Here is a 16,322-nt window from a genome sequence, read left to right on the forward strand (position 1 = left end):
CTCTTAGCATGCATTTGGTTCCCCCCAAGATTTGCAAAAGGGGCATGTGTTGATCTTTCTCTCGATTCCTGGGGGGCGCGCGTGGATTGAATGCAATCTTTGGGGTTGCCAAAGACGAGGTCTCAGGAGAGTCTATGTAGGGGGTAGTGGTGGGGTGTGTGTGTGTGTGTGTGTGCGGTCGTTGCATTTGGCGAGCGGGCTCTCTGGAAGCACCGCTTGCTTGCATCTGTATGGAACGGGGGAAGACAACAGCTTCACGGGTTGCTACTACGGGAGGGGCTGGGCGGCGTCTTGGAAGACCATGCGTTTTCTCTTCCGCTTTGCAAAAGATGTGGGGCAGCGATGACTGAGGTGGGGAGGGGGCTTTATTGCATCAGTCTTTATTGCATTGGGGGGTGTTGATTTTTGTTGTATTACCCCCCCCCCTTTGGAGGTTCTTCATGAATGGGTTGATGTTGCTAATAGCAGCTTTATGGGTTGCTAAGGGAGGGGCAGCAATCGAACCGACCTGGCGTTCCCCTCGGTAGATTTGCAAAAGGTGGGGTGGGGTGGGATAGAGGAAGAATTGCATCAGGCAAGCAGGCGGCGGAGCTGGGGTGGGAGGGGGCGCTGCCTGTCTTTCCCCTCCCTCAGCCGCTCTCTCTCTCTCTCTCTCTCTCCCCCCCCCAACCCCATTCCCCAGCGTGCAAAAGAGACAGGAGCCTCCTCACATGACCCTCTCCCGGCTGCGTCTTTGGATGGCTGCGAGTGGGGAATGGGCAGGGAGGGGCCACGGCGTGGAGACAGACAGACCGAGAGACAGGCGGCCACAAGGGGGAGGACCGCGCGCTCTGCAGCTGCGCCCGCCGCAACCGGCGCCGCTTCCCGGGGCTTCTCCTCCTCCTCCTCCTCGCCCTCTCCCCCATGGGTCGCCCCGGCGCCGCCCTTTGGAGACCGTGAGGGGTCCAGCATGGAAGAGGTAAGCGGGGCCGGGCGGCAGGCGGCTCTGCCGGAGGTGGGGGGCGGAGGATCAGAGCTGGCGGCAGGGCGTGGTGCTCGCTTGGATCTTTCCGATGCTGGGGGGCTGGGGCTGTATTTGCGTAGGACGTGGAGTGGGGTGGGGTGGGGTGGGGGCTCAGTTGTAAAAAGGACCGCGGGGTGGGGTGCCTGACTTTTCCTGGGTGGGGGAGGTGAGGGTTTGAGAGAAGCGCTGCAACTCTGGGAGTAACGCGTGGGGCTGGCGGGGGGCGGGGGGTTGATGCTGGTTGTAGGGCGTGGGGGGGGGGCGGCGGCTGGCGCTTGGCGCGGCGGTGGGGTTTTAAACAGGGTGGGAGTCTAACAGGGAGGGAGCCGCGCGTTAAGGTGCGAGGGAGAGCGTGCGCGCGCGGGAGGGAGGGAGGATGCGCCCGCGTTTGGGGCTCCGGGAGAAGCTTTGGCTCGGGGTTATGGGGCATTCCGTGGGGCCGGGCTGAGGCTGGCGGTGTGGCGTGGGTTGCAAAAAATAAAGATAAAAATAAAAAGTGGATGCGAAGAGAGGCCGGTGTCCTCAAAGCTTGCAGAACCCGAGCTCTGGGTCTGGTTGAGATACAGGGCAAAAGGAGGGAGGGGGAGATTTAATTTTCTGGCGGGGTCTGCGTGGGGTGGGTAAAATATTTTTCATTTTCTGGGGTTGGGCTGTTCCCAAGGGCAAAGAATCTTTGGCTGTTTTTTTTGTTTGTTTGTTTTGGGGGGAGAGAGAGAAATATCGTGGCGCCTTCTAAGAGAGGCTGTCACACGTTTATTCTGGCGTCGCCTCGTGTGGGCTGGCATCCACTTTGCCAGGAGTACGAGGATCGCGTGGGGCTTGGGGGGTTATTCAGGGGCAGGGTTGTGGGGGGCAGGGTTGTCTGTGCAGTAGGTGGAAGGCAGAGGTCCGTGGGGGCCGCCGTCGCCAAGGGAAGGAGCAAGGACTTGGAGAAGGTAATGGATCTGTGTGAACGATTTGGGATTTCGCAGCAACCCTGGGTGGGTCTGTGGGGTGCTGAGGGTCAGGCAGTGCAAGCGGGTTAAGAGGTAGGATCCTTGGGGTGGGACATGTGTGTGAGTTGCACAATATGGGGTGCAGTGGGTGTCTCTGTAGAGGCAGTGGGCAGGTGATCAAGAGTTGAGTGTGGGGCTGGTGCAGAAGGTTGGGGTACACAGAGCTTGTGTACAAAAATTGACGAGTAGCAGAATTATTTGGGACATAAGGTGCTTTATGTGGGGCTGGCGATCACCCCGAGGGTTACAGTGTAGGGTCTGGATATTGGGAGTCCAGCAGGTGCTTTGAGAGGTGGCACTAGCAGGTATAATTGGAAAAGCTGCAGGTCAGTGCCCAGCTAGCTCAGTATGACTGGCAGTGGCTCTCCAGAGAGTCAGGCAGGGAATATTTCCCAGCCTCGTGTTAAGATGCCAGCGAGTGAACCTGTGACCTTCTGGATGCTATGTCACTGAGCTATGGACCTCTCTTTTATTGTAATGGAATGACATTTTTTAATCCCCAGACCAGCATTATACAATCTGATTCCCTTTAGATGTTTTTGACTACAAGCCCCATCATCCCTGCTGATGGAGCTGATGAGATTAGTAGTGCAAAAACATCCGGTGGGTAGTAGGTTGGAGAAGACCAATTTTTACAAAATATATGTACTGGAGTACAGTTGGCTGCCTGGGGCCACAGGATTCACCATAGATCGGTTGGCACGCTGTGCAAATGCTGACCTGTGTATCCATCTTTTTCTGGCTCTCTGTGCTTCCACCACCACCCTTCATGTTTATACCTATTTAGGACCTTTGGTTTTGGTGCATGAAGAATCGGTCTGTTCGGTTTCCCTTTCAAGTCTGGAAAATTCCTAGTCTGGACAATTCCTACTCTCTTTATCTGTTTCCACACTGCCCCTTCAAAGTGCTAAGTGTGATCAGTTCTCACTGGCCTGTTTTCCTCAACCCTAAATGTGTTTCTGGTCTTCTGTGAACCTTGAGGTCCCCTTGAGAACTTACTAATGCCTCCCATTTGGGTGTAGATGGCCCTGTTTTGGCTCCCGACTTGGAGAATGAGTTTGTTATTAGGATATGCTATATAGGATTAAGCCTCGGCATTCATTTACTTGAAATGGGTCCCTAAAGTGTGGCTGCTGGCTCCCATTTCAGTCTTTCAAATGGCCTGCTGCACATCCTTCTTAATTGTGCATTCGTGATGACTGGGGCTCATGATGGTACCCAGGGCATTTATTCGTGATCTCACTGTCAGTGGTGCCTGCAGAGGTTTCAGGTTGGGAATTCATTTCCAATTAGTTCGGTAACTTCCTGCTGAAATCTGTACCCATCGCAAATGTTCCAGGGTTCTTTTGTGTCTGACTTTTGTCACACTGTAGTGCAAGAGTGCCTCTCTAGACAGCAAACACAGGGAAGCATTGCAGAACTACTAATAAAATGGAACGATGTGTGGATTGTCCAGTATAAATCTACCTCAAATGCACTGTTGTTGCATCAATGACATGCTGTGGAATTCATCTGCAAAAAGGCCGACCAATTTGGAAGCACCCAAAGTTGCAGATTACTCACTTGCTGAAATTTGTTGAGTGAAGTTCTTTAATTCTCCCTTCTTTACTCTAGGATGGATCCTTGAACAGGCCCACACCTTGGTGGCAGTACTGGAAATTCAGATACAAAACCTAATTGCAAAACTTAGGCTACGGTCACCACAGTGGAATGTCTTAAGTGCCTTTTTTTGCAGTGGAGTTTATTTCAGATCCTTCCCTTAAGTGACATTTTGCTCTCCCCAGTTGCCATCCTGGCATCCAGAGATCTCCACATGGTTGCAATTGGTCCTGCACCAGTTGCAAATGCACCTGGCGCCTGGCTAATTTCTAACACTGCTCAGTGGTGAGCTCCCTGCCAATCACCAGAACTCTTGATCCTCTTCCTCACTGTTGCCATCCACCCATCATCCCTCTTCAAGAAAACACAGAGGGAGGAGGAGGCACTGTTGCTGCTTGCCTCCCTTATCCCTTTCAGATAGTGGTGGAGACTGGTTCAAGATTGGGGGTGGAGGCAAGCGTGATGGTGGCTCGCTAAGGGCAGCTTGACTGACAGCCCCCCAAAACCTAAGTCCCATATTGCATCTCATCACCTGGGAGAAGAATAAGATGGTTGCAGATCAGCTGTGGTGATCTGTCCCCCTTCCCTGTTGAGGGCTACATTGACTCAGAGATAATATGTCAAAGGCGGGGTGCTTGCGGTGGGTGGGGTTTGGGTACTTTCTGCTCCATCCATCGGCCTGGTATCCCATTACCTGCAGGAATGGAGCACCTCCCCTCCTGGGGAGAACATTGCCCGTCCAAAAAGCAGATAAAAACAATTGTAAACTCGAATTAAGTTATGCCACCAGGTGGCTTGGATTCTCCCTGCAAATGCTGATACACCACCCAGTCTGTTTTGGTCCATTCCCATTTGTGTTCTCCTTGCCCCTCCTGTCTGCTTTCTCTCTGTCCCTCCACCCAGAGGTTAGGTCCTCCCCCCAACTGAAGGTAAAGGTAAAGGGACCCCTGACCATTAGGTCCAGTTGTGACCGACTCTGGGGTTGCGGCACTCATCTCACTTTATTGGCTGAGGGAGCCAGTGTACAGCTTCCGGGTCATGTGGCCAGCATGACTAAGCCGCTTCTGGCGAACCAGAGCAGCGCATGGAAACTCCATTTACCTTCCCACCGGAGCAGTACCTGTTTATCTACTTGTACTTTGATGTGCTTTCGAACTGCTAGGTTGTCAGGAGCAGGGACTGAGCGATGGGAGCTCACCCTGTCGCAGGGATTCAAACCGCCCACCTTCTGATCGGCAAGTCCTAGGCTCTGTGGTTTAACCCACAGTGCCACCCACGTCTCTTCTGCATCTTGTGCACACGAGGGACACTTGAAAAGAAGTGAATGTGGTCTAGGTATTATGTAGGGCAGCTTCATATGTGGTTGAGTGAGGATCCTGGGTTTCTAAAAGAGGTCTGTAGGCAGGGCAGGCATATTCCAGGTCCGGGAACACTATTGGGCAGAGAATGTATTCCTTTCTTCGAAGTCCTTTGCGGCTCACTGGGTCGTACTAAGACGTGGCATTTTCCATTATTCTGGGCATTTTGCATATATTGCCACAGCAACCCTTGCAACAGTCCTGTAGGAGAGGTTGGTGTTCTGTTGGAGCGGAGGCTGATGGATAGGGGCTCCCATAAGGCCAGCTATGTAGTGTTTTTGAGGCTTGAGATGAGACTGGAACTGGCCCCTCTCCAAGATCATAGCTTGTTCTCGTAGCCACAAGATGACCCCAGCTATTACCACAAATCACGTATAATGGTTTCTCTCCTGATCTCTGGGAACTTTGCTTCCTTGCCTCCCCTCCTTCCAAGCTTAGTTAGTTAGTTTGTTTATTAAATGTATATCCTGCCTTTTCCAAGAAGCTGTTCAAGGTGGCTAATGTTCTGGTAATGGTGCAATGCCCGGTGCAGTGATAGAAAGAAAACCCTTTTGTCCAAACATTAAAATTTCATAAAACCGTAGGAAGAATAATTAGACCAGCTCTAAAAATTACACCAACTCGCTGCCTTTAAAAGCTTACCTGAATAAAAACACCCTGTAGCGGTAACGAGGGGATGTTTGTGGTTTGCCTGGTGCGCGGAGGGGAGTGCACTTTGCCCATGCTCAGTGGAAATGCATTCCCGCTGCCAATTCAGCAGAGAGCGGCGTGTTCTGTATCCCAGCTGCTAATGCATTATATGAGAGATAATACGTAATTATATATTGGAGAGCGGCTGACTCATTCTCCAGGGCGGCATCTGATGTCGAAATGCACACTTCCTTGTCGAAGCTTCCTTGCAGATGATGATGGTAATATTAATAACAAAAATAAAAATAATTATTTATACCCCGCCCATCTGGCTGGGTTTTCCCAGCCACTCTGGGCAGCTTCCAACAAAGATTAAAAACACATTAAAATGTCACACATTAAAAACTTCCCTGAACAGGGCTGCCTTCAGATGTCTTCTAAATGTCAGGTAGTTGTTTATCTCTTTGACATCTGATGGGAGGGCGTTCCACAGGGCGGGCGCCACCACCGAGAAGGCCCTCTGCCTCGTTCCCTGTAGCTTTGCTTCTTGCAGTGAGGGAACCACCAGAAGGCCCTCGGCGCTGGACCTCAGCGTCCGGGCAGAATGATGGGGGTGGAGATGCTCCTTCAGGTATACTGGGCAGAGGCCGTTTAGGGCTTTACAGGTCAACATAGGCGCCGACTCCATGGGACCTGAGGGGGCCCAAGCCCCCTCAAAAATTCGTTTGGGGGGGCTCTGCCCCCCCAATAATTTAAGAAAAACAAAGCCACTCCCGATCTAGAGAGGGGGTGGGGTTGCGGGCTCTCGACCCATCAACAATCTCGCGGGGCTGGCGTCAGTCCCGCGAGAAGCGGGGATTCCCCCTAGCTCATTAATATTCACCGCCCACGGTGGCAGCCAATCGGCTGCCGCAAAGGGCGGGCCCTCACAGGTTCACTTAAGGTCGGGGCAGCCCGGGGCTCGCCCCTTTCGTTCCCCCAGCAGCAGCGGTTTGGAGGTCTTGGGCCCCCCAATATTTTTTATAAGTCGGTATGGGCCCCCGCCCCTCCCAATATTTTTTATAAGTCGGTATGGGCCCCCGCCCCTCCCAATATTTTTTATAAGTCGGTATGGGCCCCCGCCCCCCCAATATTTTTTATAAGTCGGCGCCCCTGCAGGTCAACACCAACACTTTGAATTGTGCTCGGAAACGTACTGGGAGCCAATGTAGGTCTTTCAAGACTGGTGTTATGTGGTCTTGGCGGCCGCCTCCAGTTACCAGTCTAGCTGCTGCATTCTGGCTTAGTTGTAATTTCTGGGTCACCTTCAAAGGTAGCCCCACATAGAGTGCATTGCATTAGTCCATTGCAGTAGTCTTGAGGGTTGTGGGGAATATTTCTTATCCTCATCTCCTGTCCCATCTCCCTTGAAAAGATTATTCTGTCTCCTGTTTATATTTCATAGACAATTTAGGGGTAGGGATCCTCAGACAATTACAGTGGTGCCTTGGAAGTCGAACAGAATCCGTTCCGGAAGTCAGTTCGACTTCCAAAGCCAAGGTGCGGCTTCCGATTGGCTGCAGGAGCTTCCTGCAACCAATCGGAAGCCGCAGAACCCATGTTGGACATTCAGGTTCCAAAGAACGTTCACAAACCAGAAAACGTTTGCGACGTTTGGGAGCCAAAACATTTGACTCGCAAAGCCGTTGGGATCCATATAGGTAAGTTTGTGTGTGTGTGTGAGAGAGAGAACGAGAACTTCAACCCACAGACCATATCAACAGTAAAATACAAAAGCAAAAAGGAATTGCAAATTTTGAAATAAAGAATTAAATGCTGTGCCGTGTGTGTGCAAAGTTGCGTATATTTCCTTATTTCACAAACTTTATACTGCTTCCGCTCATCCTGGGGAGAGAGCTACTCCCTCTGTAACCACTGGAAATCCTGCTCGGCCTCCCCGCTTCTCTGCAAATACACTTCTGAATGCTTCTGGAGGCATTTCTCAGCTGCTTCCAACGCTTTCTAGCCATGAGGACTAGACACGCTTAAAAACAAATAAAACAAAAACTGCTGAAATCTAGGGGACGCAGATTTTTATTGTGCCTGATAAACTCTGTGTTGGAGCTGTCGTAGAACATTCACAGCTCTACATAAAACTGTAAACTCAAGGTGATAGTTCTCATGTAACCATCGTTATCAAGGGAGTAGGTTTGGAGTGGAAAATGTTTGTTGGAACGTGGGTGGCCGAACTGTACATCAGTGTGAGTTCATATCGCATTCTGCACATGCTTACGGGTGCTCCATTTCCTTTCTTCTCCAAAGGGAGATCTAATGAACAGGAGTTGTGATTCCTCCCCTCTTCTTGTAGTAGTAGTAGTAGTAGTAATATTATTATTATTATTATTATTATTATTATTATTATTATTATTTATATCCCGCCCATCTGGCTGAGTTTCCCCATACACTCTGGGCTGTATTGCTCTTCTGGGCTTTTTCTGATGGACTAGTAAGTATGGTCAGTTCTTCTGTTAAGACCCTTTGTTAAAAGAGCCTTTGGGTGCACTTGTGCCCATGAGGTTATTGTGATTTTGGAAGAGGTTTGCTGCAGAAAGGAACTCCAGAGTTGCACAGGTGTGCCCGTTGACCTTCTCATATAACAAGTACTGCTGTTTTAAATTATCCTGAACAAAAAGAAGAGGATGTTGCTACGTCTCCTGATTAAAGGAACAGCTCCTAATCAAGCTAGGTTTAATCTCTGAAATGAGGCATCGCTGCTCCCACTTCTCTATTACCTTGGCACCTAATCCCTGATTTGTTGAGAACTGATACACAGGTCTGAGCAAACTATGTTTTGCTCGTGTTCAAGGACACCATTATTATTATTTTCAGATTCTCCTAAGGCGTTAAATATGGATTTGGAGACTTAGGCTGTGCACACGCTGCTCCATCAAAGTACATCCAAGGCACATTCTATCCCTCAAAGAACTCTGGGCACTATAGTTTGTCAAGGTGTTGCTGGGAATTTCAACTCTGTAAACAGGCAGTGGTTTTCAACCAGTGTGCCGTGGCACCCTGGGGTGCCTTGAATGATGGTCAGGGGTGCCGCAGGCAACGCTGGTCTCTGTCCCTCTTCCCTTCCCTTCCTCTGATTCCCTCTCACGTCTGCTCCGGCTACAAGGTCCCCAGGTGAATGGTGCCTCTGGGGCTGGTCAGGAGGTGCTGGTTGCCAGGAGCTGAGGCGGCCTTGGAGCAAGCAAGCAAGGGAGCCCAGCCAGCCAGTTTGCCAGTGCTTGCTGTTGGGAATAGATAGACAAGTCCCAGGCCCTTGTGGGGCAGTGTGAAGAGGCACCTCTCTTTGGGGAAGGGAGGGCAGCTCAGAGACCAGCGGTGGCAACAGCAGCTGCCCAGAGGACTCCCAAGGAGAGGGAAGACGAGAGGAGGCTGAGGGAACCCTCCACAAGGGAAAGTGTTCAAAAAAGGGTAAGAGGCTGTCAGCTCTGTAAGCAAGGGGTGACATTAACTGGGCTCCTGAGCCCCACAGGGTGTCGCAGAAAGGATGTAGTTAGTCAAGGGAACCGTGGACTCCAAAAGGTTGAAAACCTCTGCTGTACTCCAAAAATAACAGATTGGCAAATCAAATTACAGAAATTGGTGGAGACGGCTCAACTGACTAGTAAACTCAGAGGAAACTCAGAGCAAAAATTTGCGGAAAAATGGGATGGCTATAGAAGATATGTTCAAAAATACAATAATAGTTTTGACTCTGTGCTAGCATTCGAGTGATAAAGGAACTAAAAGGAGGTGGACAACAATTAAGGATTTATTACGTTTTTAGAATGTATTGGAAACTTTATATAGAAAGGTTTACTGTTTTGTGTACATTCAATTGTAAGATAAAATATATTCAAAGGGACTTGACAGGAAGTCAAAGTTGAAGAAAAGATTTTGGAAGATAAAAGGGGGAAAAATATTTACTTTCATTATTATCATTTTGTGTGCGGGTGTGGGTGTATGGGTGTCTGCACATACGTGTGTTTTTGTATGGAATGTTTGGGAGGAAATAAGACGGTAAATAACAAATAACAAACTAAATATTGATGTATGTAATTTTTATTTCTTAATTATATTTAGTGGTAGCATGGCTGTATTGTGTTTTGTAACATAAAATCATTCAATAAAAATTATTTTAAAAGAAAGAAAGAAAAGAAAACCTCTGCTGTAAGGGATCAAGCACAGAGCCAAGAATTCTTTGAGGGAAAGAATATGCCTCAAAAGGTATAGTGTAAACACAACCTATGGCTGCGATCCTAACCTCACTTAGCCTGGGGTTAATAGAACTTGCTCCTGAGTACGTACTGGACTGGATTCAATAGCATTTTGCTCATGAGTAGACGAGATTCGGCTTGCAGCCTGAGCTTGACTGGACTCGGAGCCTGGGCTCTGCTTTCATCTCAAGGAGCATATGTTGCGTGGCGAGTTCCCGCCCCCACCAGGCTAAATAAAGACACAAGACACCGTATGTAAGGTTAATTGGGCGAATTAGGCCACAACTTTATTGAATTCAGAAATGAGAGGCATTGGCATAGGCATTGGTCCTAACGGCTATCCGGCTCCAGCCCATTTGCTGGAGACACTGGGAAGGGTTAACCTTATATCGGGGGAGACTCCCGCGAGGCACGTCGACTAGGAGCTCCCCCGGGTCACCGCTCTGGGGCGTGCCTTTGGCCCACACCTCCATAGGCTTCGGACAGGGCCACGCCCCCCGGGGTCCTTTAACGGACCACCCTTCGCTCGCTGGGGGGAGGTGATGGCGTTCCTCCACCCCCACACATCGTCTTAACCCCTTCTTACCAATGCCTACCGCCAATGCCGAGAAGTTGTGACGAGTTGCTACGAGGTAGGCGAAAAACCAAAAGGCCCGAAGTTGCCAATTGGGAAAAATTCCTACCATGCCCCTTGCGGCGACAGACCGAAGTCCATAGCAATGTCAAGACCTGCCTGAGCCTAAACCCGAATAAAGGGAGGGAGGGTGGGAAAAACGTGGGGGCGAGCCAGCGAAAAGAGGGCGAGCCCCCTCCGCGCTGGCCCTAAATAGGGCAAGCCACGCCCCCCCGCCGACCAGCTGATTGGCTGGCTGGGGGGGGCCGGCCCGCTGGGGATTCCCCTGCTCTCGCGGGGGCTGGCCCCAGCCCCCGCTCACGTGGGGTGGGCGTGACGCCCGCAACCCCACCTCCTGGGCAGGCCCGGAAGTGGCTTTGCGTGGCGAGTTCCCGCCCCCACCAGGCTAAATAAAGACACAAGACACCGTATGTAAGGTTAATTGGGCGAATTAGGCCACAACTTTATTGAATTCAGAAATGAGAGGCATTGGCATAGGCATTGGTCCTAACGGCTATCCGGCTCCAGCCCATTTGCTGGAGACACGGGGAAGGGTTAACCTTATATCGGGGGAGACTCCCGCGAGGCACGTCGACTAGGAGCTCCCCCGGGTCACCGCTCTGGGGCGTGCCTTTGGCCCACACCTCCATAGGCTTCGGACAGGGCCACGCCCCCCGGGGTCCTTTAACGGACCACCCTTCGCTCGCTGGGGGGAGGTGATGGCGTTCCTCCACCCCCACACATCGTCTTAACCCCTTCTTACCAATGCCTACCGCCACACGAGCAAACGCTCGCCGCCAATCCTCTCATGCCTGAAACCAATCCCTTATCCCCTTAGCTATGTCCTCCAGCCATCTATCGTTTCCTGCATCAGACAGATGCACGCCATCAAACCGGTAGAGGGCCTCACAATTGAAACGAATGCCCGGGTGTCGTATGACCTTTCCCCCCAGGGCTGCCACTCTACGCACCACCGCCCGATCCACGGCTTTCCTCGCCCTATTTATGGCCATCGGGCACCTGCAATCCCTCCAAACCCGCCTCTCCATCAAGGAGGCCCAAATGATTGTGAGGTTTGGGTAAGCGGCCTTAAGCTCCTCCAAGTCACCAAATATGTGCCACTGCAGATCGGCCGCCTTCCTATAGGCTAGGTCGTTTTCACCCAATTGTATAAGTAAAGCATCCGGGGGGCCCTCTCTCGCGACTTTGATCTTAAATGCGGGCAACATCTCAGCCCAACGCATTCCCCTCCGTGAGACCCAAGATATCGTGATGCCCTCAGGCAAGCCCAGTCGCGGCCCCAGACCGGAATTGATGGCGCGGACCCTGGCCCAATGCACGATGCTGTGCCCGATTATCCAGACGCGCACCCCCATAACTCCTGCAAGAAATCAAAAGACAAGCATGGTCAGTAATTCCTTGGCTGGGATGTCATGAATTATGTCTCAGGTAGCGCTTGTATGCGTCCGATTTCCAGCGGCCTAGATCCTTAATCCTCTCGGCCGAAAGGCCCAGGTGCATTGCCGTGGTGGCCGCTCCAATCCTAAAGGAGTGTGCCGCGAAAACTGCTGGTGGGAGGCCACAAGCTTTAAGTGTTATGCGCATGACCCTGGTGAATTGGTGCCGTGTCAGGGGTACGCCGTCCGCATGGATCAATAGAGGCCCTGCCATGTTAGGTCTCATAGACAAGAAGCGTCTGGTGTCTTTCACCGGACATGGGCCATGTTCCCCTGTTGCCAGTAGCCGGACCAGAGCCCCCTTTCTGAACTGGTCTGTCTTGGAACTACGAATCCGCACGACCAAATCGTCCTGTGAAAGCGCAATGTCACTCAACAGTAAGCCCCGGGAGGAGCCGTGCAGCCCTTCCTCAAAAACCACCTCACCCACACGCATTGCCCCGAAAAAGGCAATGGAGTATGCCGCTGAAAACAAGCGCGCCTCATATTTTGACCAACAGACCGTTCTCAACCTTTTGTGGATCTGGGAAAGTATGTCAAAAGATATAGGCCTCCTTGCATCCTGAGCTGGGGGCTGCAGTCTACGCCAGCCTTCGAGGGTCTTACGTATGACGAACTCAGCGCATGGGTCTGACGAAAATAACGCTTTGCAAAAGAAAGAAATCGCTGCGGCCTGTAGGTTGAGGGTTTTTGGGGCACGTCCCAGGCGCTTCAAGTGCACTAAATAAGACAAGACCTCAGACCTAACAGGAGGGGCTTTGCTCCTGGCGGCGTTGGATTTCTCACGGAACTTTAAGAAATCTGACCACGCCCTCTTATAAGATCTCAATGTGGAGGGCGCCAATGATGCTAATACTCCCTGAATCACTTCTGGTTCCCAGTACTCTGGTCCCCAAGTCTCCACAGCTGTTCCGGGAAGGGCTGAGGTAGTAACTGAGCATCCGGTGCTAACGAGCGGAAGCGGTCCATCTGAAAACGAGATAGGGCGTCCGCGATATCATTGTTAACACCAGGCACAAATTTGGCAGAGAAGTGGATATTAAGTTCTAAACAGCGGAGAACAAAGGAACGTAGGAGGGCACCAACTCTAGGGGAATGCGCGGCCTGCCTGGTGATGACTGCGACTACCGCCTGGTTGTCGGTGTGGAAGCAAACCCTACGGTTGCTAAAGACCTCTGACCATAAGTGGGTTGCCACTACAATCGGGAAGAATTCTAGGAAGGTAAGGTCTCTGGTAATGGGCCCTCCCCTCCAGGCTTCCGGCCAACGCTGGGCACACCATTGCCCCTTAAAGTATACGCCAAACCCGAGGGAGCCTGAAGCATCCGAATGCACTTGAAAGTCCACCTGCAGTGATAAGCTGTCCTGCCATAGAGAAATACCGTTGTAGTTCTCGAGGAACTTCAACCAAACTTGTAGGTCAGATTTTACTTCCCTAGAAAGCCGAATCCTATGATGAGGGGAACGCAGGCCAGCCGACAGCCTAGCGAGGCGACCACAGAAAGGACGGCCGGGGGAAACCACGCGGCAAGCCAGCGAAAAGAGGGCGAGCCCCCTCCGCGCTGGCCCTAAATAGGGCAAGCCACGCCCCCCCGCCGACCAGCTGATTGGCTGGCTGGGGGGGGCCGGCCCGCTGGGGATTCCCCTGCTCTCGCGGGGGCTGGCCCCAGCCCCCGCTCACGTGGGGTGGGCGTGACGCCCGCAACCCCACCTCCTGGGCAGGCCCGGAAGTGGCTCTCTCACTCAATCCCCTGTGTTCTTCCCTCATTATTGAAGGCCTGATTAATCTTGATGTCCCTGGAGATGCTGTGGGCGTGGTCTGTAGGATCTGATGCTGTCTGCAGCTGCTCCTCCTCCTCCTCTGGCTTTCAGGCAAACAATTCCTGCATTCCTGCATTTTTCCTCCCTCCTACCCCAAACTCCCTGGATTGGATATTTATTGTCTTCATCCTAGCTGGCGACCACTCTCGTCTCTCAGCTGCATGTAGGGCAGCTCCCCTGCAACCCCAATGTATACTTTAATCCCTGTGCTTCTTTTCCTCCTTTTCCTGGCATCCTTCGCTGCAACTTGCCCTATTTTTGAAGGCTGTTTGCTGCGATTTTAGGCAGGGGTGGAAAACGGACCAGTGCATCAGTGACTGGGATCCATTTTCCAGATTTTTCCACCGTATGGTCTCTGCTCGTTTGCTTCTGCTCTTATGCATATTATTCCTGCTGTTATTTAACCTCAAGGTTTCAGAATTGGGGACATTGTAGAAATGAACTGATACCTATTCTCCTGGGTGATGTTTTTTATATTTCCAAGGTCTGAGAACCTAGGAGTGTTGGTCTTTGGCTGCAGAAGGGAGTAGGGGCATGTGGCCTTTCCAATGAGCTGGCAGCACATCTGGATCGGAGAAGCCCAATATATTTTATCTCCCCCTACCTATTTTATCCTCATAGCAACTCATGAGGTGGTTTAGGCTAAGAGACACTGACTGACCCAAGGTCACCTTGATGAGCTTCAATGGCTGCGTTGGGATTTGAACCCTCATCTCCCAGGTCCCAGTCAAACATTCTAACCACTACACCACACTGACTTTCATAGAAGTACTAGGAGCCTGGCTTCCACTGGCTGCTCAGGAGAGCAATATCTTCTGTGACACTCCTGATGTGGACTTGGGAGCTGCCTTTCCCTGAGACTCTGCAGATAGTATTTCTAGTACTACTACTAATTAATTTATTATTATTTTTTGAATAGCACAGGAGATGGAGAAGGGGACAGAGGGTGAAGAAAGGCACTCTTCTCACCCTTTGGACCTCATGGGAAACTTAGCAAACCTGCTGCATCTGGAACGGGGTGTGGAGAAGGCAACTGAATGGGACACAGCTATGGGCAGCCTGAGGAAGGGCCATTCACCTTTAGGCCTACCCATAAAAAGCAAGTCTAGGTTGCCAGACGAGGACGATGTCCTCAGTTTCCAGGAACTCTTCTTGTTATGAGAGTTTAGTGGGTGATCTGAGTTGGTTTGGACCCAGAGGCGGAGAGGGAGGGTGTGTCAGAAGGAAAATGAATTGATACTGATTTATACAGTGGTACCTTGGGTTACATATGCTTCAGGTTACGTACGCTTCAGGTTACAGACTCTGCTAACCCAGAAATAGTGCTTCAAGTTAAGAACTTTGCTTCAGGATGAGAACAGAAATTGTGCTCCGGCGGCACGGCAGCAGCAGGAGGCCCCATTAGCTAAAGTGGTGCTTCAGATTAAGAACAGTTTCAGGTTAAGTACGGACCTCTGGAACGAATTAAGTACTTAACCCAAGGTACCACTGTATACTGTAAATCAGTAACTTGGTATTAATGTGACATTATTATATGCAACTGCGTATTTTTGCAATATTTTGTTTGATGTCTGTTGTTGCTTCAGTTTTCTGTGTGTTGCTTGGAGATACTTTAAATATTAAGCAGTATGTATAGAAATTAAATGAAGGGCTTGTCCACACTTTCGCTTTTCCCATTCCTAGAAAGCATGAGTCTGAGCAGTTTTCCATTTGCCTTGCTGCTTTCCCTGAGAAAACCTGCTCTTTAACGCCGAATTGGTACAAACGTCAATCCAGGGAAAACCCAGTTGCCGTTTGGTCTGATTCAGCGCTAAAGAGCAGGTTTTTCTCTTAACTTTAATGGAGAGCTCAGTTGGTAGATCATAAGACTCTTAATCTCAGGGTCGTGGGTTTGAGCCTCGTTTTGGGTAAAAGATTCCTGCATTGCAAGGGGGCTGGGCTAGATGACTCTCATTCCGTACAACTCTACAATTTTATGCTTCTGTTATTCTAAGTCTGGATGAGTTCTCACTCTCTAGAGAGTTACATCAAGCAGTGCTGGCTGGACAGCTTCATTAGCCATCTTGTTAGATTATATTTGTTTTGGACCTCCAGGTGTTGCTGGACTACAAGCCGCATAATCCCTGGCCATTGAGCATGCTGACTGGAACTGATGGGAAATAAGAGTCCCAGCAGTATGTAGGTTCCCCATTCCTCCTGTATTGTATTGGTTTAAACTAAGGAAGTCATCTCATCTTGGAACACCTGTTTTTAAAGCTTTTGCATGGTTGGAATGTAGCCAATGGTACAAAAGTAAGAGGTGTATCCATTGCCGCCCCCCCCATGGCCCTGCCTATCCCTGACATGTGTCTCCAGGATGGTTTTCCACAAAGGAAGAGCTGAAAAACATCTGTCTCCTGGGCTGCTGTATGGCTCTACTGTGGGTCTGCAAGGGCATTTCCAGGAGTTATAGAGCGCTGACTGAGTTGATTCTGCTCTGCTTATACCTGTGAGCTGTGGAGAGGCTATTGACTTCCTTCTCCCCATGCATGCTGATTAGGTAAAAGGTAAAGGACCACTGGACAGTTAAGTCCAGCCAAAGGCGACTATGGGGTTGCAACGC

General features: G+C 50.8%; 1 protein-coding gene across 2 annotated transcripts in view; it reads left to right on the forward strand.

The window, feature by feature from the left end:
* Positions 1 to 327: 327 nt before the first annotated feature.
* The window catches only part of ARHGAP23 (Rho GTPase activating protein 23), a 178,436-nt gene continuing 162,441 nt past the window's right edge, over positions 328 to 16,322 (forward strand). Inside the window, exon 1 of one of the 2 annotated variants that reach the window (XM_079949229.1) lies at positions 328 to 351. In XM_079949229.1, coding sequence (XP_079805355.1) covers positions 343 to 351 — 9 coding nt within the window. In that variant the 5' untranslated portion in view covers positions 328 to 342. Of the gene's footprint in view, positions 352 to 739; positions 959 to 16,322 lie in introns of those variants that run through there. The other variant, XM_079949226.1, reaches the window with a different exon arrangement.

This window comes from Podarcis cretensis (genome assembly GCF_951804945.1).
Source record: "Podarcis cretensis genome assembly, chromosome: 13".
Lineage (NCBI taxonomy): Eukaryota > Metazoa > Chordata > Lepidosauria > Squamata > Lacertidae > Podarcis > Podarcis cretensis.